General features: G+C 37.0%; 2 protein-coding genes across 4 annotated transcripts in view; one reads left to right on the top strand and one right to left on the bottom strand.

Moving 5' to 3' along the window:
- The window catches only part of hjurp (Holliday junction recognition protein), a 28,167-nt gene extending 21,267 nt beyond the window's left edge, over positions 1-6,900 (top strand). For 2 of the 3 annotated variants that reach the window (XM_062974869.1, XM_062974868.1), the window contains exons 10-14: positions 632-2,148; positions 4,048-4,111; positions 4,770-4,857; positions 5,616-5,648; positions 6,101-6,900. In XM_062974869.1, coding sequence (XP_062830939.1) covers positions 632-2,148; positions 4,048-4,111; positions 4,770-4,857; positions 5,616-5,648; positions 6,101-6,224 — 1,826 coding nt within the window. In that variant the 3' untranslated portion in view covers positions 6,225-6,900. The remainder of the gene's footprint in view (positions 1-631; positions 2,149-4,047; positions 4,112-4,769; positions 4,858-5,615; positions 5,649-6,100) is intronic. The other variant, XM_008107787.3, reaches the window with a different exon arrangement.
- Positions 6,901-10,427: 3,527 nt separating this feature from the next.
- Positions 10,428-24,216, bottom strand: LOC103278398 (T-cell receptor-associated transmembrane adapter 1). Its single transcript, XM_016992554.2, has 5 exons — positions 23,951-24,216; positions 19,757-19,805; positions 18,785-18,855; positions 14,472-14,530; positions 10,428-13,638 (listed from the first exon to the last, which is right to left on the bottom strand). The coding sequence occupies exons 1-5, from the start codon at positions 24,087-24,089 to the stop codon at positions 13,354-13,356; spliced, it is 603 nt and encodes a 200-aa protein (XP_016848043.2). The 5' UTR covers positions 24,090-24,216; the 3' UTR covers positions 10,428-13,353.
- Positions 24,217-24,763: the final 547 nt, after the last annotated feature.

Raw genomic sequence — 24,763 nt, 5'->3', positions numbered from 1 at the left:
CTTTATTGGTTTGAAATATTCTATTTCACTATTAATATCAAGTCAATACAGAGTTTATGGTATAGTTTAGGGTATAATATTAGGTAGCCCTGTTTTTCTTAGTAATTCTCAAACAGCCAGAAACTACATCTATCTGGCATTCGCCAGTCTTCATGGGTGCTGGTTAACTGAATAGTAGGTGGTTTATCCCTATAAAGCAGTGGTTCTCAACCTGTGGGTCCCCAGATGTTTTGGCCTTCTACTCCCAGAAATCCTAACAGCTGGTAAACTGACTAGGATTTCTGGGAGTTTTAGGCCAAAACACCTGGGGACCCATAGGTTGAGAAACACTGCTATAAAGTAAATCTGTGTTACTACCTTTAATCCAGATGTAACCAAGATAATGCCCCCTTATGAAAACATATAGAAAACAGCTAGTTTCATAATGACAGAAGAGATGAGAATGATTACTATTTCCTTGTTTTTATTAACTGTTCTATTTCATTACTTTATACTATTTTTTCTCAAAACTGAGACTCAAGAAATCAGCAAACTGTTAAATGTTAACTGTTTAATGTAGACAACATCAACAAGACTCCAAAGAATATTAAGTGCAGCATGTTAAAACCTTTTTTAATTTTTTATCTAATAGGCCATCCTGATGTGGTCCTAAGGAAGGAAATGCTGTCTACAAATGGACAATCTGCATTGCTGGGTCATCAGCTGTCTAATCCAGATGCTTCAAATTTAATCAATAGGACCACGATCCCTAGAAATCAGTCCCTTTGGGGGAATAACGAAAGTGGCTTCAGTAGCTTTTTTGAAATGTATGAGTCTGCAGATGAACATTGTTCTTGGAATAACGTCACATTAGCAGATTTGTATCCAAACATGGTGAAGACACTTAGCAGACTGTGGCAGAAAGCCTCTTTCTTTCCATTAACTAGAAGTAACAAATATGGCTATTGGCACGCAAAGAAAGGAAAGCTTAATACTAGCAAAGAGAGAATAAGGAACATCAGACGATTAAAGTTGAAATCTAGCTTCACAGTAACAGATGAAGAACACAAGAAACATCAACTATCTATGAGAAATGTGAGAAGTAACAGTCCTCTTGATGATTATAAGCATCAAACCGAGTTTTCAGAGAACAATGCGACTAGAGAGGTGTCTTCCGTATGCTGTGATACAAATAGCATGGAAATAGACTCTTCTGGATTCGTGGAAGGTCATACGTATGCTGAAGATGTGGGACAAAATGACATGGAAACTCCAATTTTTTCTAGAAATATTTCTTCAGAAGAAACGTTTCTAGTCAGAAGTCCAAAATGCACTTCATTATCTTTAGACTCTGTAGAACTAAGTCATCCTTTTGAGGTGTCTTGTGCAATTGACAGTTCAGATTCAGGAGGAGTATTTAATCTAACAATAGAAGATAAACCTGCAGAAATGAACACAATTGCATTCAAGAGTGCCTCGAATTTAAGCTTGTCCTTTAATGATACCGCAAATTCCAGTTTGCAAAACAACAATATTTCTTCAGTAAAAACTTCAAATACATTACTGGGGAATCATGAGACTAAAACGTTCAATAAAGCCATTTCATTACAGCGGAGTTATTCGCTATCATCGCTTCCTGTTAATCGAAGTCAGAAATTTGAAGATGCATTTGAAAAAATGTATAAGGAACTTTGTTCTCCAATATTGCAGAAGTCACTTACGTTTTCAAATAGGTGTACAAGTCCAGGGAAGTCTGCAAAATTATGTACATCTAGTTTTAATGGTGTATCTTCAGAACTGCATCAGAAATGTAATGATACATTTGATAGCATATACCAACAATTGTGTTCTGAAGTGTTTCCCAAAAGTCCTACATTTCTGAGAGCAGCAAACCTAAAAAGAAAGTATGAAGGATTACATATGTCTGAAACTGTAAATGCTCTAGTTAATTCCCCAGTAAGAACTTCACCAGTAGTTTCCAGAATTAAAAGAGCAGCAAACTTCTTCAGTGAGGACTCTAAATGTTCACCCATAAAAAGATTTAAAAACCTATCTGATAACTCTTATAGAGTTTGTCAAAAACTGCCTTCCTGGAAACATAATCTTCAAAAAGTTGATACGACTTTCACAGTGTGTACTCCTAATATAAACTATTGGACTTCACATATGGTAAGGACATACTTCCTATGATAGAGGTCAAAATTTCACTGATTGATATGTCTCTACCCAATGTTGATTAAAAAAAACCAAAACTTGGTTTTCAGTCAAAGTGAATACATGACAGCATTAGTATTTGAATACTAGTACAGGTAGTCCCCTAGTTACAGACATACTGCTTACATATGACCTGTTAAGAACGGGTGAGACAACAGGACGTGAGAGAAAATCTACCCATAAAAAGGAAAAATTACTGCTTTAAGAGTTGGGGGGGGGGGTCTCCACTGACGTTTTATCATCAATCCTTATTTCCAGAACAGTCCAACATTTTCAAAATCCAATTGTCATGGGGACAGAAAGTAAAGTGAAATCATCTGAAAAGGGACACAAAGAGCGAAGCAAACATTGCAGGGGTATGATACTTTCCCCATACTATCCAAAACTAAAATTGACTGGAGTTACACTTAAAAATATACCTCCAACTTACAAACAAATGCAACTTAAGAACAAACCTACAGAACCTAATTTGTCCATACTCCAGGGACTGCCTGTACTGCAATAAAACTTATTTTGTAGCAAGATAACAGTGTAAGATTTAAAAAAGAATTCGTTAGATTGCTTGCTGCTGTCCTTATTATTTGTTATGCCATTGAAGAAAATACAATAAATTGTTCTCTAGTTATCTCCAGCCTCATCTGGCAATGAATGAACTACTCTGCCTGGACTTCTCTCTCTCTCCAAGCTAACCCCACACAGAGATGTACTGTATCAGACTATGTAGCAGATGTGTCACAGCACAGATGCTTTAGACAAGTTCTTCTCAACCTTTGGTCCTCCAGGTGTTTTGGAATTCAGCTCACAACTGCTGGTAAGCTGGCTGGGACTTCTGGGAGTTGAAGTCTAAAACTGCTAGAGAACCAAAGGTTGAGAACCACTGCTTTAGACAGGCAGGCAGGGGCAGTTACCCCTCCTTTATTTTCGTCTCATACTTCTCCAGTTGTTTTAAATCTCATTCCTGGTCTGGTCTCAAGCATACAGAGAAAAACTAAAATGCTGTCATAATTGATAGCATCACAGCTAGTCTGCATCTATGAAACTTGTTTCCAAAAGGTACCAAATCCAACTGAATAGGTTTTACAGGAATTTTTAAAAAAACATAATGAGATACATTCTTTTGCTATAAAATGCTATTTTCCAAGCCCTGTATTGAAGTAATTAGATGCATCTTGATAGTTTATCTGTAGAAAATATTCTTCTAGCTGACAATGTGCTGACAAATGACAACCTATAGCACATTTTCTTTTTTTCTTTTTCTTTTTAATTTGGTACCTTTTGGAAACACTCCTCATATGTGCCTTGTGTCACTGTTCTGAGCAACTAATCTGGTGATCATATTGGCCTTTTTGGCAGTGACAAAGTGTAAAAGGTATGCTAGTTTTTTTAAAAAAAAAATTCTTTATATTTTCAGCTAAGCTGTCTTTAATGCAGCACAAGTTTGTTTTTGGTGGTTTCCTTCCCACTAACTGCACTCATCTTTCCACCTCTCCCATTGCTCAGACTGAGATTTTAAAAATCTGTAGCAAGTAAAAGAAATCTTTTTAGTTACATGGAAAAGTTATAATTACATCCCTGGCTAACCCTGTCCCAGTTCATTAATGAAAAAGGAAGCAGTTACCAAGGTAATTTGTTACACATAATATTCTGTATGTATAACAGGAATATTTGTACAGTGGGTCTATCTATTTCCCAGTCTGTTCACATACAGCAATTATAAAGCATTGACAGCTTGCGCGGGGGGGGGGGGGGGGGAGGAATGGAAGTTTATTAATATTGATTATCACTAATCCCTGTATATCCATAATCCGTATTGTAATACTGCATCATTTTAATGACTGAATGTGTAATTTCCAGGATTCTGGATTCCCCGTGTCTTTGAATCACAGTTTTCTGACTGCTCCAAGCACAAATAGGACAGGTAGGCTCTTTAATGCTCAGTAGATGTTGTCTTGAGAGTGAACTCTCCATAGCAGAACATGCAATGGATGATGGTTGACTCACCAATGCTTGTTTTCTTTCATTTGTGCCTCTGTCTCCTTTCTTATAATGGAAATGGAAATCAAAACTACAGAGGTTGTGTGAAAAAAGGTTTGGACAAGGAGTCAGTGTTGACTAGACAAAACTATAGAAACTAAGATATTAATAGAAAGTATTGAAATGTATTTTAATTATTATTGTTGTTATTATATTTGTTTATACCCTGCTTTATTTCCCAAAGGGGACTCAAAATGGCTTGACATAAAAACATTACTATACAGTTTATGCAAAAATGCAAACATTAAAATAGAATTAAGCACATACAGCACTAAAAAATTCACAGTTAAAAACCATCAAATTTTCATATTGTTTCTATTTACATGGTCTGCTTTTTTGTTTTTAGTACAGGATGAAATAAAAACATTCTTTTTTTTTTTAAATCAGAGTTTGATTCATTTTATTATATATGCTTTGCTAAGATAAAAGTCTTCATCTGCTTTATCGTTTGCCTTTTACAAGACAAGCTGATTTATTTTGTCAACCTTTACTTCCAAAATTCTTAGAGGGATATTTATTTGTCACATTTAACTTCTTCACAGAATCCAGGATAGCAGATGTAAATGAAAATATTTCCAACTGTTTGCCAAGTTGTGTCTCTCTTGGAGGATCACAAAACTGTACAATAGAGTAAGTGACACCTGAATTTTCCTTTAGTATCCATTCGTTGTCTCTATCCATGGAAGGATATGGAGAATACACAATAATTGTAAAGAGGTTCTTATTAATTACACCTAACACACTAGGAATACAGATTTTGTCTTATTCTAAGACTTGCCATAAATGTGTTTAATAAAAATCATAATAGAGACTCATTAGTCTTACATCATCATAGATATTCATATGCAACTGATTGTTTCATATTTTCTTTCAGTCTAAGGGTCCCATAATTGCTGCAGACTCTTACAAATTTAATTGTATTTCTTGTATTTTAATTATATTTTAACTTTATATCCACACACAAATATTTCTTTAAATTTTTGTATTTGCTTTATTTTAAATTATCATTGGATTATGTGATTCTTATCCACCTTCAGTTCCCACAGCAAGAAAGGCAAGGTATAGATAGTTGATATGAGTGTGCCAAAATTACAAGTGTGCTTGTTTGTTTCAAAAGCTAAAAATGTTTGATCTTGATGCCATTTTTGTGTATGACCAAATGAGCAAGTTTAGGTATGTGTATTGTATCATTTGGGAAGACAGATGAATAGTGTTAATGTTCTAATTTAGCTCAACTCTGCCAAAGTTTAAGAGTTGGTGCAGTAATGAATTTAAAACTATTAACTGGTGTTGTGGTTGAATATTCTTATTGTATTCCTGAGCTAATACACTGTGAATTTGATTATCTTTTGTTTGGATTTCTTTGACATGCTGCAACCATTGGATAGTGCATTAATTATTTATGAAAATGGTGAGAGGAGGTATGAGCATTTTTCCCACTCTGTAAAAGTAAAGTTGAAAAAGCTTGTTTGTTGACAGTGCATATTCAGATGCCAGTTCTCTAGAACACTATTTCTTAAACAGTGGGTCTCAACCCCAAATGGGGTCCCCTTAGTTAAAAATTGCTACCTAGTGGCTGTTTTAAACATTTACACGAATCTGTTGTGCAGTGTTTACAGTGGACTCTGCAGAAAACCCTTCAACTGTACTTCATAAAAAGGAAAATCAGATGCTTTAGCAAGCTTTGCAGTGCTGATTTATTTGCATTAATGTTTGATTTTATACCTATTCTATATACCTGTATACGTACATTGTTATGGTCATGTAAATATTCCTTGGGCAGAAAAGAGTCCCAAGTGGAAACAGTTTAAGAAGCCTTGCTCTAGGATAGTCATTGTTCTTCATTTCTTACTGATAATGTTCTCTTTTCCAGGATTTCCAGTTGCTTGAACTGCCATGATAAGCAAATGAGAAGTAAAAATGCCAAAGAACTTGTATGTAAAGATTATGAAGGATCATCTCTGCAAGGGTATTCAAGGGAACCTCATAATTTTTAAGCAAAAGCGTAACTTAATTGTATCCTTAGTGCCTTTTCATGCAAGAAAGGAACATCGTCCCAAATGGTCTTTTCATGACTGGAAACAGAAAACACTCTCCTTAATCTTGCAACCCACTAACTCCTCTTACAGAAGATGCAAGAAGAGCAGATGTTAAAAGCATGCAGAGGCTACAAAAGGAAGAGGGGTCTCCGAGTACTTTGTTTCATGAGGAATGAATCCAATCCTTTATATTTATTTGTTGTTGAAGGCCATTTAAGAAAAGAATAACCTCCCAGCAGTTAACTAGAGACCACATCTATAGCATTGGGACAATCCTATTTTTTGCTTCAAGAGCCCATGAGCCATTTGGCTTTTTAAGAGAACGTGATGTTCCTCCTTGAAAGCTTCTCAAATTTAAGTGTTCTTTAATGAGAACAGATCTTTTTGTACATCGCTTGTACATACCTTCAGCTATTTTGCTTGGCTAATCAAGATGTATTCTTAATCCATAATATTATGTAACAGCCTTTTATATGAGCACCAGCTTTAGATACAGAGCATTATTCTATTTCTGAAAGTACTTTATTTGAAAATAATTCTATATTTCAAATTTAATTTTTAACATGTTGGAGTGCACATTTGACAGTTGTATATCTTTATTGCCTAATAAATCTTTATATATGGTTGTATTATATATCATTAGCAGGTTAATGTTATTAAATCTGGGAGTTTTCTTCTAGGTAATAAGCAGCTACTTACATAGTCTATTACTTTCTGTGTTATATGGGGGAATGGGGAGAGAATATTCCCTAGAAAGTTCTGAATATTATACAATATTTTTAAAGGTTAGAACTCAATTTTAGGTATGTACAGTAGAGTCTCACTTATCCAACATTCGCTTATCCAACGTTCTGGATTATCCAATGCATTTTTGTAGTCAATGTTTTCAATACATCGTGATATTTTGCTGCTAAATTTGTAAATGCAATAATTACTACATAGCATTACTGCATATTGAATTACTTTTTCTGTCAAATTTGTTGTATAACATGATGTTTTGGTGCTTAATTTGTAAAATCATAACCTAATTTGATGTTTAATAGGCTTCTCCTTAATCTCTCCTTGTTATCCAACGTATTCACTTATCCAACGTTCTGCTGGCCCGTTTATGTTGGATAAGTGAGACTCTACTGTATTTACAAAAACCTTTGTGAAAACAACCTGGATGTTAAAACGGTAAGTATAATTCAGTGTATAAAGGGTAAAATGATAGAAAAAAAAAATTTTTTTTACGTCTCTTCTAAGCACAGTCACATTGCTTTGTATTTTTACCATAAAATGCAAACGTCTGTATGTATGTGTTAACTAAAAGCCCTTTCAGAAAATACCTAAAGAATAGAAATTTAATTTGTGCTCAAGAGACCTCCCTTAGTAAAAAGACCTTTGTGCTGTTATATGCACTATCTAGTCCTGGAGTTCTCATTCTAAAATGGTTATTATGAGATGTTCTATCAGAACAGACAAATAAATCAGCTAAATAATCCCTATTGTCAACACCACACAAGTTGGAACATAAAACATCTGTCACTTTAACCTCTAGTGCAAAATTGAAATCCTAAACTCACTAAGGAGTAAAGTGCATTTGAGAGCTATTATGAGAGACATAACAACCCTGGGATTCCCCAATACCACTGTTTGGCTTTCCCCTTCCGAGATGCCAGTATAAACCCTTCCCTCAAATCTCACACAAGTATGATGACCCAGAAGCACACTATCATAGGGTAGTTTCAGAAGCCAGTAGAACCAACAGATCCATTCTGGTCCACTTCCTGTTAAAGAGGCTACAGTTGTCTTTCCCATAACTAGCCTAAAACCACATTAAAATAGATTAGGACAATATGATTCATCCAGGAGTCCTTAGAGAAAGAAGAAAAAAAGCAGTCTAATGCCTCGTTATTGGAGGCAGCTATACCTTAAAGAACCGGTCTGATCTTGGACTCTAAGCAGGGTCAATCCTGATTAGGACTTGGATGGGAGACCAAGTGCGGTGGGACATATTTCAGAGGAAGGCATTGGTAAAACCACCTGAGTTTTCCTTGCCTAAGGAAACCTTGTGAAATTCATATAAATTCATCAGACAACAGGTGATTTGAGTCATGATTTTTCATTGGTGATATATTTACATGAGAATACATTACTATTTCTGTTTTATATTAAGATGAAATTGCTAAACTAATTTTATTGTGCATTCATAAAATGGGGACGTGTTCTGAAGTCTCACAGATGCATAGCTGGTGGCACAAATAGTTTGCCAGATGGCTTGGTGGATTTACCTTAACATTTGTGTAATTCTTCAGATCAAGCATGAATTAATAACAATGTTAAGTACTTCATTTATTTGATTAAATCACAAGATCAGGGTTACTTGCAATGAACATTATGGCATTACATTTTACTTGCAGAAAAATGAGATCAAAAGTAATCTCTGGCTATTTGCCATAAAGTTAATTGAAAGGTCTTGGTATGTGAAGGTTAGTGGAACATCATCTAGGGCCATGTTGATGTGCATTTGCATTTGCCCACTAGGACCAGAAGACTGCCATTAAACATCATTTCAAGAAGATTAACCAATCAGACTTTGCTTTTTAACAGCCCCTACTTAAATGTCACCCACTGATTTCAAAGCAATAACGTTTGCTTAATTCAAGTGTTTTTGCCTACAGTATCAAATAGGGCAATTTCAATCATGGCAAGGATTTAGACTGTTTTCAGTGGGTATATTTAAGGAATAATGGAGACTATTTTCCTCCAGAATAGATTATGAAATTGATGTGCAAAAATCAACAATAGTATTTTAAATACCAAAAAATACACCAAATTCTTCCTTAGAGATTTATTTTATACCTCATTTACCACTTTCCTTACAGACAATTGAATTTGAATGTACAAGACATTTCACACACATTAAGTAATGTGGATTGACTCTAGCAGTATTTACCAGCAGGAAACTTAACATATGAGACCATTAAATTAGCTAGCTTTCTAGCTATACAAGTGCTAATTAGATGAACCAAAGCACATTGCTCTCTAATTAACTTTAAATACTACATGAACAATGTGGCAAATACTAAATACATAGCAGATAAGCGGGGTTTTGTTTTGAAAATTCAATACCTTTTGTACTGAGTGTTGGACATTCCAGACTTCTAAAATTCTTCATAACACAGAATAGGGAAAATAAAATTTGGCACACAGAAGGTCCCCTGATAGTAATCCCTGCTGTTATCTGTGATCAGTTACAGTTTTTATATATATTATAGGTTTTATATGTTTATGTATTCTTGCTTAGGCAATCCCTCATTGCCTGAGTATGATGGCCTTCCAAGTGCTGGATACATAGGTGACTGTAGAGCCCTATTTTTGACCCACATGTTCTTTCACAGTGAGGACATCGTTTTCCAGGTGGAAGGCGGTCCTGGTCAGGGTTGACGTGATGCACCTTCCTCTTGGCACATGTCTCCCTCCATTCGTACCTTTTCAAATTCCACAGCACTGCTGGTCACAGCTGACCTCCAGCTAGAGCGCTCAAGGGCGAGGGCTTCCTAGTTTTCAGTGTCTTTGCCAGTTTTTAACGTTAGCTTTAAGCCCATCTTTTTTTTAAAAAAAATCGTTTTTATTGAATTTAAATTTTTTCATACAATAATTGCTTTTGTCACATAGCAGATATTTAATTTATCATACAATACTTGCATCATTCTTTTATATCTACTGTTGATTAATATCTATTACATCGTTAACATTTGTCTATCTATATTTCTTCACCACTGTGTATCCCCCCCCCCTCCCCGAGCCATTTCTTATGCATTGTCTAACCAAAATCTCATTTCTTCCTGAGGCGGTAGCCCTCCATCCCTTTTTTGGAGTCCTTTCTCAATAAATTTCCCCCATACATCCTCAAAATCATTTTTTTCCATATCCCTCTTTTAACTTTTAATTTACATGTTAGCTTATCATTTATTGCCAATTTCCATACTTCCTTATACCATTCTTCAATCCGTACATCTATTACTTTTCTCCAGTTCCTTGCTATAAGCAGTCTTGCTATTGTCAATAAATTTGTTATTGCTTCTTTTTCTTTTTTATCCATCTTATTATTATTATATATTGATAATAATGCAATACCAGGCTTTTTTTCCAATTTGATGTTCATTATATCCTCTATCTCTTTAAATATTTTGTACCAAAATTTCCTAACATATTTACAATGCCACCACATATGTATATATGTTCCCACTTCCTGACAGCCTCTCCAGCAATTTTTTGGATGGTTTTTATTAATATTTGACATTTTTAATGGCGTTAAATACCATTTCCAAATTATCTTATAATAATTTTCTTTAACTCTTATTGATAAATTTTTCAAGTGCCTTTGTTTCCACAATTGCGACCATTCCATTTCATTTATTTTCATCTCTAACTCCTCCTCCCATAATTCCTTAAGAGTGGTATTTTTTCTCTCTCCTTCTTTTATTCCACCCAATATTCTATAGATTCTACCAGTTACACCTTTCATTTTTTTTATAATCATCTATATCCCTTCCATTTTGTATTATTTGTTCAAATTGGTTAGGTTCCTTCCCCTCTTTATTATTTTTTACCCAATTCTTATACCATTGCTCTAGCTGAACACCATGGAACCATGTCAATTTTATTTCCCCAAATTCCTCCTTTATCTTTTCCTTCTTCATTCCCCTCTTAATCCAGTCCCCTATTTTGTCTAGGTTTTTTTCCCTTAATACTTTATCCAATATATTTTTTAAATTTTTTGGGAACTTCCTTTCCATTATAACTGGAATTATTCTTGAACCCTCCGGTATTAACTTTTTCTTATATTTAATCCATATATCTAATACATTCTTTAACATTGGGTTTCCAATTTCCCTAATTTCTTTTCTCGTGAAATCCTTAAAAAATATATTCCGAATATCTTCCTCTACTTTTTCAGAATCTATTTTTAACCATTCTATATCATCCTTATCAGTCCTTCAATAACCAGTCTTAATCTGTTAGCTTCATAATATTGTTTTATATTTGGGAGTGTGCTAGTCCCCCTTCCTTTTGCGGTCTGTACCTTAATTGTTTGTTTATCCTATTTCTCTTATTACCATTACAATAATTGTTTATCATTAGCTGCCATTTATTCAATTCTTTTTCCGTAATTTGGAGTGGTAGCATTCTAAATATAAAATTTATCCTTGGAAGTATTTTCATTTTTATTAATGCAATTTTCCCAAACCATGATAAATTTAAATTTTCATATTCTAATAATTGCTTTTTAACCTTATCCCTTAAGACTATTATATTTTCCTCTTCCATTTCTTTTCAATCCTTGGTTATAATTATTCCCAAATATTTTAATTTATTCTTAATTCTTATTCCCATCTTGCTCTGTTCTATAAAATCCTTTTCTTCTTTTTTTGTGTAATTCAATAGCATCATTTCTGATTTATTCCAATTTATTTGTAAACCTGTTGTCCTTCCAAATGTCTCTAAATAATCTTTTATCCTATCCATTTTATCCACCATATTTTTTATACATTAATACATTAGTTTAGCAATTTCATCTTAAGCCCATCTTTAAATCTCTTTTCCTGTCCACCAACATTCCGTTTTTCGTTCTTGAGTTGGGAGTAGAGTAACTGCTTTGGGAGATGGTTATCGGGCATTCGGACAACATGGCCAGTCTAGAGGAGTTGATGGCGGAGGAGCATCGCTTCAATACTAGTGGTCTTTGCATCTTCCAGCACGCTGACATTTGTCTGTCTGTCTTCCCAATAGATTTGCAGGAGTTTTCGGAGGCAACCCTGATGGAATCGTTTCAGGAGTTGAATGTAACGTCTGTAGACAGCCCATGTTTTGCAGGCATATAACAGGGTTGGGAGGGCAACAGCTTTATAAATAAGTACTTTAGTATCCCTACAGATGTCCTGGTCCTCAAACATTCTTTGCTTCATTGGGAAAATGCTGCATTCGCAGAGCTCAAGCAGTGTATTTCAGCATCAGTGTTGACTTTTGTGAAGGTGGGTGCCGAGGTAGCGGAAATGGTCAACATTTTCTAACATTACACCATTAAACTATATTCCTGGCATTTCAGAGGGGTTGGCTGGTGGCTGCTGGAAGAGTACTTTGGTTTTCTTGATGTTCAGTGAGAGGTCGAGCCCATATGCTTCTGCAAAGGCATTTAGAAGTGGCTTGTAGGTCTTCTGAATGTACGCAGACTACATTATCATTGGCATATTGGAGTTCTATAATAGATATTGGAACCTTGATTTTGATTTCAGTCTGCTGAGGTCAAATAGCTTGCTATATGTATTATGGAGTCAATATTGATACAGTATAGTGGTTTCAGCACTGGAGATGATGTAATCTTGGGCAAGTCACTCTCTGCCTCAGAGGAAAAAAATGGCTAGCTCCCCCTGAACAAATCTTACCAAGAACCCCATGATAGGATTGCCATAATCCAGAAATGGCTTGACGATGCACAGCAACAATACATTACACAGTATATACACCGGTGTGTTATTTGGAGACAGTATAATAAGGAAGAGATTCAAGCACCTTCACTGTACATATAATATCTTGTATGAGTCAGGCTCCTCTGTCTAGGCATCCAATAATATGGAGTTCCAGTTCAGTAGAATGAAGAAATGATGTGACTTGGGACCCTGCATTATCAGCAGAGTTACTCACTGGGACCAGTCTCTAAACTTGGGAAAAGGTTTACCACACTATTTTGATACTTGCCTCAATTAGTTTTTTTAACTGTGGCTTCAAGAATGAAATCTAGCTTGATTTTCCTCACATCAACATATTCCCTGGTTTCATGATGCTGGCATAATTCATATTAAATTTATGCTTCCCCATCTCTGACTTACACATTTATATTATGTAAGAAACCGAGTGAAGAAGTGTGCTGCAATCGACATATATCATTTGGACACATCCATAATGAACTCCGAAGGAAAAGGACTTGCTGTTGCTTCTGGAGCTCTTCTCCTTCTGCCAATTAATCATCTTTTAAGTGCCAAGTTCTAACCCCAGTTGGTTAGTTATTTTCCAAGTAAATTACCTGTTTTACTGGCCACAATTACTTTGCTGGGCAAATCCCTACAGACCTGGCATCATTTGTAGTGGGAATGATACCAAATACACTGAAGGGCTCTTCATGTGTAGTATCTTCAGTCAGTTCAGTTTCAGCATTTAGCTGTTCACTGTTGAGATAAATGCAGGTGTCTGAAGGCATGGAGCTGCTCACAGTAAGGTGGTCTTCATCCATTTCTGCTGTAGGGTATTTCTTTTTTCTGTTTCTCTTCTGTTTTCTTCTGACACTGTGATCCAAGGAAGCATAGCACATCTGATGTTCAGCTACCTGCTTCAAAATAAATTAATTCATATTATTGACCTAATGATAGTCATCTTGTTACCTATGAGTCTTTGTATTTCATTACTTATGAATAAAAATAAAAGTGCAGTTATTTAACAAATAAAAATGTACGCAACAATACACAACAGCCGCTTTGCTGCTCACAGACATAAGTCCACTTACAAATACAGTTTCCAAGTGAATTCCAGCCTGCATATAAACCATAAAAACAGCACTGCAATATATATGAGCTTAATATACTGGATCAATAACAATATACAGCTTAATAGTGAGGGAAGTTCTATCTCAGTCTCTTGCAACATAATGTTTTGGGCTTGTGTATGAGAATGTGATATATGGTAACTACATTAAATGTAGCTCAAGAGCTCCAGACAAACATTTTTTTTCTGGATTGAGGAAGACCACATCTCAAACCATTTTTCTTCATCTAGGTCAATGGTTCCCAACCTTCCTAATGCTGTGACCCCTTAATACAGTTCCTCATGTTGTGGTGACCCTCAATCATAAAATTATTTTTGTTGCTACTTCATAACTGTAATTTTGCTACTGTTACAAATTGTAATGTAAATATCTGATATGCAGGATGTATTTTCATTCACTGGACCAAATTTGGCACAAGTTTAAGAAGCCCTGATTGAGGTCATCTCCAATCAGGAGGTAGCTAACTGGGCATTTAGTCCAGTATATATGCATATATAAAAGGGGTAGGCTGATATAGACTAGCAAAGAAAAGAACACCTTATTCTAGAATTTAAACACAACTGTGATGCAAAATGCCCATGCTAAACAGCAAATAACGCTCAGTTTATTAAAAACAATACCTGTACTTCAGTGGTGGAGGGGTGACGTTGAGCATTCATTGGTTCATAGCAGCTTTCATCTGGAGAATATTTGAAGTAGAAAAAAGTATGTGATTGTTGAAGGCTTTCACGGCCAGAACCACTGGAGTGTTGTGTGGTTTCCGGGCTGTATGATCATATTCTAGCAGCATTCTCTCCTGATGTTTCACCTACATCTGTGGCTGGCATCTTCAGAACGCGGCCATACAGCCCAGAAACCACACAACACCCCAAGTTTGTGGTTGATTTAAGCATTCAGCATTGAACTTTGATTTCCACTTAAAATTCAGTGTGGCACTTTTCAACATGTGTCATAAAATAGTTTATTTAAGACTATTCTACTGAAATGTAAAAAATATGCTATTAGAATATATGGAAATATGGTGCTACACTAATAAATGGCTTCTGCTGGGGAATGGAAGCCAGCACCACCAGTTCCCTGAAAAGGGGGACAATGTTGCTTTCGAACTTCTTTCTCTCATCCATGGGCTGAAGAGAGCAGATGGAGGTTGGTGCACTTATATTTCAAAGTAATCAGTGTGTTTTTATTTGTTCTTTTTTGTAAGGATCCTGTGCCCAAGAGTAGTACAGAAATGCTCTCAAGTAGGAAATCATGCCACATCTCCCAACACAATGCAATCCAGCACTTCTTGAGTTTGGCTATCTCCAATGAACGTCTCATCCAAGGAACCTTCTCTGATGTGGCCAAGAAGAAGAAGAAGTGTTGGCTTGCATCTCTTCTGGAGAGGACACATATGGTGAAGCAAGAAATAAGAGGACCCTGCACTGATTTCAGCATACAAATTTTGTTTAAAACTTTTAAAGTAGGAGAGAAAGCTCTATATTCTGGGCATCTCATAAGTACTGATCAACCTCCTCCTCCTCCTCCTCCTCCTCCTCAAATGAGCACAATAGGATGTTATAAATGAGTAAGACATTCTGGATATAAGAAGCTGGAAATGAGAAAGAAATGCTAACAGAATGCTTTGCATTATGGTGTTAATAAATCCATGTTCTGATAGAAACAAGACCTTTTGTCAGTATATTATATCCTAAAGCTTTTTGGAACTTAAATGTACAGTCAGCCCTCCACATTCACTATGATTAACAGTGGGAAAGGGTCTGAAAAAAATACTTCCCAATGACTTTCTGGGTCTTCCAGCATGAGTATTATCAACTTTTGCAAGAGGTTGACCACAGAGTCACACTGGAGGACCTAGAGAGAACATTTTAATCAAAATTGTGAATAACCAAATCTGCAAAAGTCAAAACCAGAAATGTGAAAGGCCAACAATATTTGTATTTATATCATAGCTAGGAGAACTGCCCATGAAGCACCGTGTCTAATATCTTGCCTCATCAGATGCAACTGTGATTACAGAGCTCCACAATCATAGCTATGTCAGATGATGCCACCTCACTAAAAAAAAACTTTTCAGCTAGGCTCTGACTAAAGGGCTTTGAGACACCATACATCTGGGTGCTGGAAATGGCATTTGGTGGGCTCTCTTGATCATGGGACTCATTGAGAAGGAGAAACTGAAAACTTTCCTTGGCATCTTGCCGCAACTGTATTTCTCAATGAGCCCCACAAAGGAGAGCATTGCAGATGTTACATCTTACAATCTTTTCACACACGTTGCAGGAATCACCAAGAATTGCTGTGGCTGCTACCCCCCTACCTCATCACACAGGGGGAAGCCTCTTTAAGCCAGCTAGTTATTTATTTCCAGCATTTCTATCCCGCCCTTCTCACCCAGGGGGACTCAAGGCAGCTTACAACAGTTGGCAAATTTAATGCCTAAAATACAATTATAAATCAAAATTGTACATACAATCAATTAAAACTATTAAAATACATTATAAAACCTTAAAAACATATGTAGTTAATTATATTCATCCCAAATCCTCATGCTTCAGTCCTACAACGGACCATGTCGACTTGACGTTTACTCATTAAAAGCTTGAGCACACAACCATGTTTTTACAGCTTTTCTGAAGCCCAGAAGGGTTGCGGCTTGTCGGATATCTCTCAGGAGGGTGTTCCACAGCCGAGGAGCCACCACCGAGAAGGCCCTGTTCCTCATTCCCACCAGCTGTGCTTGCGAGGCAGGTGGGACCGAGAGCAGGGCATCTCCGGATGATCTTAGGGATCTTGCTGGCTCATAGAAGGAGATACGTTCAGACAAGTAAATAGGGCCAGAACTGTTTAGAGCTTTATAGGTCAAAACCAGTACTTTGAATTGGGCTCAGTAGCATATCGGCAGCCAGTGGAGCTGGCTTAGAAGGGGGCTAACCCATCTTTTCTTATGGAAAGACAGGAATCCTCCCATCGTCCACTGCTGGAAATTTTTCAGCAGTGGCATGATTTTTGAGACAGTTCCATCATGGAACTGCCCCAAAAGTACTTTTAATGTGTGTGATGGGAGCCGGCAGGCTCCGTGACAAAAGTACAAAAAAACCATGCCACCACCAAATTTTGGGCCGTGTGATGATGTCCTTAATGTCCCTTGCAGAATCTCAGAAACCTTTTGGTTGGGGCATTATTAGCAAAGGTAGTGTTTCAGGCTCACTTTGATCAGCAATAATAATAAATGTGAATTCTAAATTATAAGTTCTTAAAACCATTTTACAATATCATAATTTCTAAATATGACGTTAGTCATAGAATCATAGAATCATAGAATCATAGAATAGTAGAGTTGGAAGAGACCTCATGGGCCATCCAGTCCAACCCCCTGCTAAGAAGCAGGAAATCGCATTCAAAGCACCCCCGACAGATGGCCATCCAGCCTCTGCTTAAAAGCCTCCAAAGAAGGAGCCTCCACCACAGTCCGGGGGAGAGAGTTCCACTGTCGAACAGCTCTCACAGTGAGGAAGTTCTTCCTGATGTTCAGGTGGAATCTCCTGTCCTGTAGTTTGAAGCCATTGTTCTGTGTCCTAGTCTGCAGGGCAGCAGAAAACAAGCTTGCTCCCTCCTCCCTATGACTTCCCCTCACATATTTGTACATGACTATCATGTCTCCTCTCAGCCTTCTCTTCTGCAGGCTAAACATGCCCAGCTCTTTAAGCCGCTCCTCATAGGGCTTGTTCTCATAGACGTTCTATTTCTTTTCAAAACAAAATGTAGTAATTCACCCCACATAGAATGTTTGGTTTCAGTTATATTATCTGACTGGGCAATTGGAGCAAGGACGTTTTGCCCTAGTGGCAGGCTATATCTCAGGAATTTCAGCTAAAAATCAGTGTCATAGGTGGTGTATGTCCATTTTCACGTCTAGGTTTGTCATCCATTTTTTCAGATGAAAATTGAAGTTTATTTTATTTATTTATTTATTTATTTATTTCAAATATTTCTATCCCGCCCTTCTCACCCGGAGGGACTCAGGAAGTTTACATAAGGAAGGAATTGACATAACTCTGGAGGTCACAGGGTTGAGCCTGTTGATTTCCAACAATTCTGGAGGGCACAGCCATTTTTACAACTGGAAATGTATGAGCTTGGTTGCCTTGGGGAAATTTAATGGAAGACTTGCTGTTTGAAGGTAGGAGATTCTTCCAAAATTAAATATTTGAGTTTTTAAATTTTTCTTTAATGTATTTTAATTAATCAAGTTGCTGAAAATAGTTTGCAGGTACTGGGGTGAGAGGGCCATTATGGGTCCAATCTAGGTTGTATTTTTGTGCAATAGAGAAGTGATTTTTTGCTTGAAAAGAAGTGGAATGTTCTGCAGGTTTCAGAATGCTCAAGATAATAATAATATTATAATAATAAAACTTTATTTATATACCGCCCTATCTCCCAGATGGGACTCAGGGTGGTTTCCAATCATAAAAACAACACAAACATTACATAGCAACATAATAACACATGATTTAAGCAAAGTAAAATAATACAATTATAGCAATAAATAACACTTACATGACCTGATCAAGGGGACGGGAACCATAAACCCAATATATTAAAATTTATCATTTTAGGCTAGAGAAATCTTGTGCAATATATGGATGGATTTGGAAGTGGTCCTTTGATATCTGCTGGGACTTGGTTCCAGGAAACTTCATGAATACTAAAAGCTGGATGCTCAAGTCTTATGATAAAAGTGGTGTAGGAAAATAGTATCCCTTATTTGCAATGGAAAAATAAAGGTTTGCTTTTTGGATTTTGGGGAGTGAGGTATTTTCAAGGAGTGGATGGTGCAGCCTGCAAATATAGAGGGGTAGGTGTGGTTGAGATTATGTTTCACCTCCCATGTCAGAAGTGAAATAAAATGAAAACCTTAAATGCAACTTACCTAGCATTTCTAGACGGCGGTGATTTAGGTTGTCATAAACAGGAGATTCTTCAGTATTAAATTCACCATAACTGTAAAAAGAGTGACAGGAGTTAGATCTCTGAAAATACTGTGAAGCAGTTCATGTGACAATAGATACACTTAGTTTAAAATTAGTTGTTCAGAATATAAATGGAGATACAAATTCAGTTATTTTTCTTTAAGTTCTTTGTTCCTGAATGTATGTAGGGGCTCTTTCACAATGAAAGAGGCTCTGGTGAATCAGCAAACTGAAGATCCATGGATTCCTCAAGATGTAGCCTTGGCTGTTAAAGGGAATCCTAGTGCCATAATTGTGTAGTGTCAAATACTACAATGCAATTAATGATAGTCCACCACGATTTGATTGAATAATGGACTGTATTATTATATCCCATGAATGTGAGTGGAAAGGGTGATGGTAGTGTCCACAACAATAGATACAGCAGATTTATTGTGACTATCTCACTGTTGGCTCTAAACTTTGAGTATTCTGCTTAGAAAGCTGAGGAAAAGTACAAACTAATATGAAAAATAATGCTGGAAAAATGCCCCCTCTCTTGTGTTAGAACAATATGGGAATTCCCTCACATCAAAGACTATCTGTGAAAGGATACCTTATGATCCAGTCCTACTTCTGACACTACTAGCACTTTTATGGCCCAGTTCTTTTTAGGAGCCAACCCAGGATTTTATCAAGCATGCTTGTTTTATGTGATCTCATTTGTTTTATGACTTGCTTTATTGTTGATTGATTTATTTTATTGTTGTGTTTTATATTGTCTGTTTTGCCTGGGCTTGGCCCCATGTAAGCCACCCCGAGTCCCCTCGGGGAGATGGGGCGGGGTATAAAAATAAAATAATAATAATTATTATTATATTACATGTCTATGAAATATAAACACAAGATTCGTCCATTCCGGAGAGAGAAAATGGTCAGAATATCGGCCATACCTTGGGCTATTTTCAGGGTTGTCTTCATATATGTAACCTGGAAAGTATTCTGGGAAGAAAAGTAGAAAAGCTTATATGCAATGCAGTTCTGTGACTTTGTCATTTATAAGAGCTTTTCAGTGACCTGAAAGGATAACTCACTCATAGTGCATGTACACCGGAACTGCCATGGCAAAAAGCTATGGGATCCTTGGAATTGTAGTTTTACAAGGTCTTTAGCCTTCCCTGCCACAGAGTGCTGGTGCCTCACAAAACTACGACTCCCATGATTGCACAGCACTGAATCATGATAATTCAAGTGGTGCCAAACTGCATTAATTCTACATTGCACATGCACCTTCAATTTACTTAGAGCCACACTATTCAACATAGTAAGTAGTCCATGGACTGGGGTTGGTCCCTGGAGAGCTTTGAGAGAGGCAAGAAATAAATCACGGCTAGTGTGTACAAATAGATTCCTGTCACTTGCCTGCACATATACATGGCAAACATTCAATGCCATTAGACATATGATATAAAGAAGAAGAAAAGGAGACTGCATCCTGCCTAATCAGGTCAGAGATTAAAAGATATGTGATGGAACAAATTATGTAACATCTTGCCTCTCGATGCAGCTCCTATTTCCTCTTTGCTTTTTCATAGATTTAAGGTAGCAAAGAAAAGTATTAATTTAGGGGTGTATCTACGCTCTAGAATCACTGCAATTTGACCCCACTTTAACAACTAATGCACAATGCTATGAAATCCTGGGAATTAGAATTTTACAAGATATTTAACCTCCTCTGTAATAGGAAATCCAGTGCAGTGTCGGGCATTGGAATAGGCGCATGCTTCTTTTACAACTCTAAACAATGCAGTTATTGTCTGCATTTGTGCAAGCCTATCTCTGATGAAATCCCAGATCTTTGAGATATTCAAGAGTTTGTTCTATCTTTTTCTAGTTTAACGCTGAAAATGGAGAGGGAAAATCCAAAAGTACATAGGTGTTTACTATCTATGATGTCTAGATGAAAAGTCCAGCATCCAAGTCAGTAAACTCTGCATACCTATTGCTCGGAAGGAACTAATGTCTTGTTGAAGGTTTACATGGCCAGAATCACTAGGGTAGCTGTGAGTTTTCCGGGCTATATTGCCATATTCCGGAAGTATTCATTCCTGACGTTTCGACTGCATCTATGGGAGGCATCCTCAGAGTTTGCGAGGCCAACAACCTCTGAGAATGCCTGCCATAGATGCAGGCAAAACGTCAGGGAAGAATGCTTCTGGAACATGACTATATAGCCGGAAAATTCACGGCTACCCAGATAATGTCTTGTTTGTGGTTTTCTGTTAGGCCCATTCTACATGCCATATAATCCAGATTATCAAAGCAGATAATCCTCAGATAAGACTGTCCAACTCTGAATACCTATATGCTCAAGTATAAGCTGACCTGAACAGAACCCGGCCAGGACCCTCACTCGAGTATAAGATGAGGGGAGCTTTTTCAGCCCTAAAAAGGGCTGAAAAACTAGGCTTATGCTAGAGTGTATACAGTAATCTTGAGCATGTGTCCATGAATTAGTAAATATAAACTGAACATTCTTTCATCTCTCCCACCAGAGACCATCAGGAGCATTTATCCTCTTACTATACTATACACAAAACTGAAAAACCAACATCGGTTATTTCTGTAATTTACAAAAGGATTCTGTTTGATTCAGTCAATCTGCTGCATTTCCTACTTTGTACCATGGACAAAAAAGTTGTTGTTGTTGTATGCTTTCGAGTCAATTTCAGTGTATTGCAGCACTAATGTAAATATGTCATGGGGTTTTCTTGGCAAGATTTCTTCAGAGGGACATTGTTTTCCCATCTTTTGAGGCTGATAGTGACTTGCCCAAGGTCCCCCAGAAGGTTTCCATACTTAAACAAGGATTTGAATTCTCCAAAATCACAATCCAATGCTAAAACCACTATTCAGTGTCGGCTTTCTGAACAACAATTACCTCACTGCATTTGAAATAGCTCTGCTCTCAAATATTTTATTCAGATTAATTCAAGAGAAGTCAGAATATTAGTCCACTTAGTATGCTTTGCAACAAGGAAGGATAATCTGTGAGCTTCTAAACTTGAGGTATGGTTGCACCCTAACTCATCAGCCTCTGTTGGTGTTTCTGTGATCCACAAACTATGGAATTTGTAGTCTGGATACCAACCCCGAGTCTTGCTCTACGAAATCAATGCTGAGTGGCAGCAGCAAGGTGTTTGCACATGCCAAATACCTGGAAATGCCAAGTGGAGATGCCAAGGATCATACCCATGTACAAGTAAAATACAATGGCAGGAATGGCCTTCCTTTTATTAATGAGATTATTATAGCATTACATAGGCACTGTGTATTGATTTTACACATAAAATGCAAGATAAATAATGCAACACTTAAGTCTAAATGCTGAAGCATAAACTTTGAAGTAGAATGGTTTTGTTCATACGAAGTCTAAAGCACTAACATTAAAGAACAAGCTGAAGAATGATTTTCTTCTTCACAGACATTTCTTTCTGGATCAGTGTAGTCTAGATGATAGACTCATAGAATCATAGAGTTGGAAGAGACCATCCAGTCCAACCCCCTGCCAAGAAGCAGGAAAATTGCATTCAAAGCACTCCCAATAGATGGCCATCCAGCTTCTGTTTAAAAGCCTCCAAAGAAAGAGCCTCCACCACACTCCGGGGCAGAGAGTTCCACTGCTGAACAGCTCTCACAGTGAGGAAGTTCTTCCTGATGTTCAGGTGGAATCTCCTTTCTTGTAGTTTAAAGCCATTGTTCCGTGTCCTAGTCTTCAGGGCAGCAGAAAACAAGCTTGCCCCCTCCTCCCTATGACTTCCCCTCACATATTTATACATGGCTATCATGTCTCCTCTCAGCCTTCTCTTCTTCAGACTAAACATGCCCAGCTCTCTAAGCCGCTCCTCAAAGGGCTTGTTCTTCATACCCTTGATCATTTTAGTTGCCTTCCTCTGGACACATCTCCCTTCAATTGTGGTGCCCAGAATTGGACATAGTGTGATTCCAGGTGTGGCCTGACCAAGGCATGACTTCCCTGAATCTAGACACTATACTCCTATTTATGCAGGCCAAAATCCCACTGGCTTTTTTAAGCTGTTGTATGACACTGTTGGCTCATGTTTAACTTGTTTTCCATGAGGACTCCAAAATCTTTTTCACACGTACTTCTGTCAAGCCAGGTGCCCCCCCATTCTGTATCTTTGTATTTCATTTCTTCTGCCTAAGTGGAGTATCTTGCATTTGTTACTATTCAACTCCATTTTGTTAGTTTTGGCGCATTTCTCTAATCTGTTAAGATCATTTTGAATTCTGCTGCTGTCTTCTGGAGTATTGGCTATCCCTCCTAATTTGGTGTCATCTGCAAACTTGATGCCTTCTAGCCCTTCATCTAAGTCATTACTAAAGATGTTGAACAGAACCAGGCCCAAGATGGAACCCGGCGACACTCCACTTGTCACTTCTTTCCGGGATGAAGAGCAAGCATTGATGGGTTTGTTCGCTTAACCAATTACAGATCCACCTAACCATAGCTTTGCCTAGCCCACATTTGACTAGTTTGTATGTCAGAAAGTCATGGGTGACCTTGTCGAAGGCCTTACTGAAATCCAGATATGCTACATACGACAGAATGATTCACTCCTTGCTGTCCTTCAATCAGCTGCTATTGATTTCAATGTTGCTCTTTTGTATGTTTTGTATGTAGCTATATTCTACTTGTTTAAATTTGTAAGCTGCCTACAGTCCCAATTCTGGGGAAAACATGAAATAATAATAATAATAATAATAATAATAATAATAATAATAATAATAATAGGGTATGTGTCACCTCAAAAAGTATTCTGCCATCCCCTAATGAAATTTTCCTTCCCTGATTTTTTTAGCATTGCAGTAACTCACAGGTCCCAGAATGTGTAAACATAGCAAATAAAAGAGTTTTAGGTGGGAATGATTTCCAGCGTCTCATTCTCTGCAATTTGAAGACAGAAGAGAAATTGTGGGGGCAGAATCCATACTTTCCCGCTCACCCAACACCCATTGCTAAATCTTTCCAAACAACTAACATCATTATTTTTCTGCTAACATTTTGCATGATATTAATATTCTTACTGAATTATCTCTAAGCCCAAACCTACAATGTTTCTTACCTTTTTGTTTCTTTTCTTTTAAATAGTATGAAATATTTTTCAGCAAGGAAATAATCATAATTGTAGTTACCAAAGCAAGAGGTACCCAGCAATAGGTGCACTGCTCATTCCCCATGTCTGTAACAAAAAGAGTTGACATACACAGAGAAAATTAATATTATTCATTCTAACAGTTGCAGTCCAAAAGATGTTTCAGCATACCTAAATTAGCACATTTATTTTAACTTTATATTTCTTGCCAACTCAATTGTGAATTGAATTGTGCTTATAGGCTCTAGTTAAGCTTTTTTGGTGCAATAGCTGTGGATAGAAATGTGCATTCCATTAATATCATCTGATTTTAAACAATGGTGTATCTTTGTGCGCAATATAGTCATGTGTGCACACATGTGCATATATGCATATCATAATACTAATATGGTTGGCATGCATTTAGGCATAACTGAAAGTACTGAATGTTTTTGGCTAATGTAGAAGGAGAAATTCACTACTTTCGTTTACGCAAATTGTGCCTCCAGTGTCTCACTTTGAATCAACTCTCATGGAACATGAACTCCCTTCTTTTTGGCATTTCTAATCATGATATTTCATTCAGTATTTCAGTTAACTTGAGTAGACATCATGCAAGTCTTCAGTCTAGCTTGAAGGTCTATAGTTGACCTTCTCTATGATGTCACGGTTCTTTCCCCCCTTATAATTTTGCTCAATTGTTCTGAATGTGCCTTCAGTGCCTTCACATCATTTAAAATCTTCCTGTTGAATACGTTATACCTCTCAGTTATGATATTTCATTCCATCATGTTTCAGTAGGGT

Source organism: Anolis carolinensis, chromosome 3 (genome assembly GCF_035594765.1).
Source record: "Anolis carolinensis isolate JA03-04 chromosome 3, rAnoCar3.1.pri, whole genome shotgun sequence".
Taxonomy (NCBI): Eukaryota; Metazoa; Chordata; class Lepidosauria; order Squamata; family Dactyloidae; genus Anolis; species Anolis carolinensis.
Note: the sequence above shows the minus strand (reverse complement) of the source record. Positions and strands in the feature narration are given on the sequence as shown.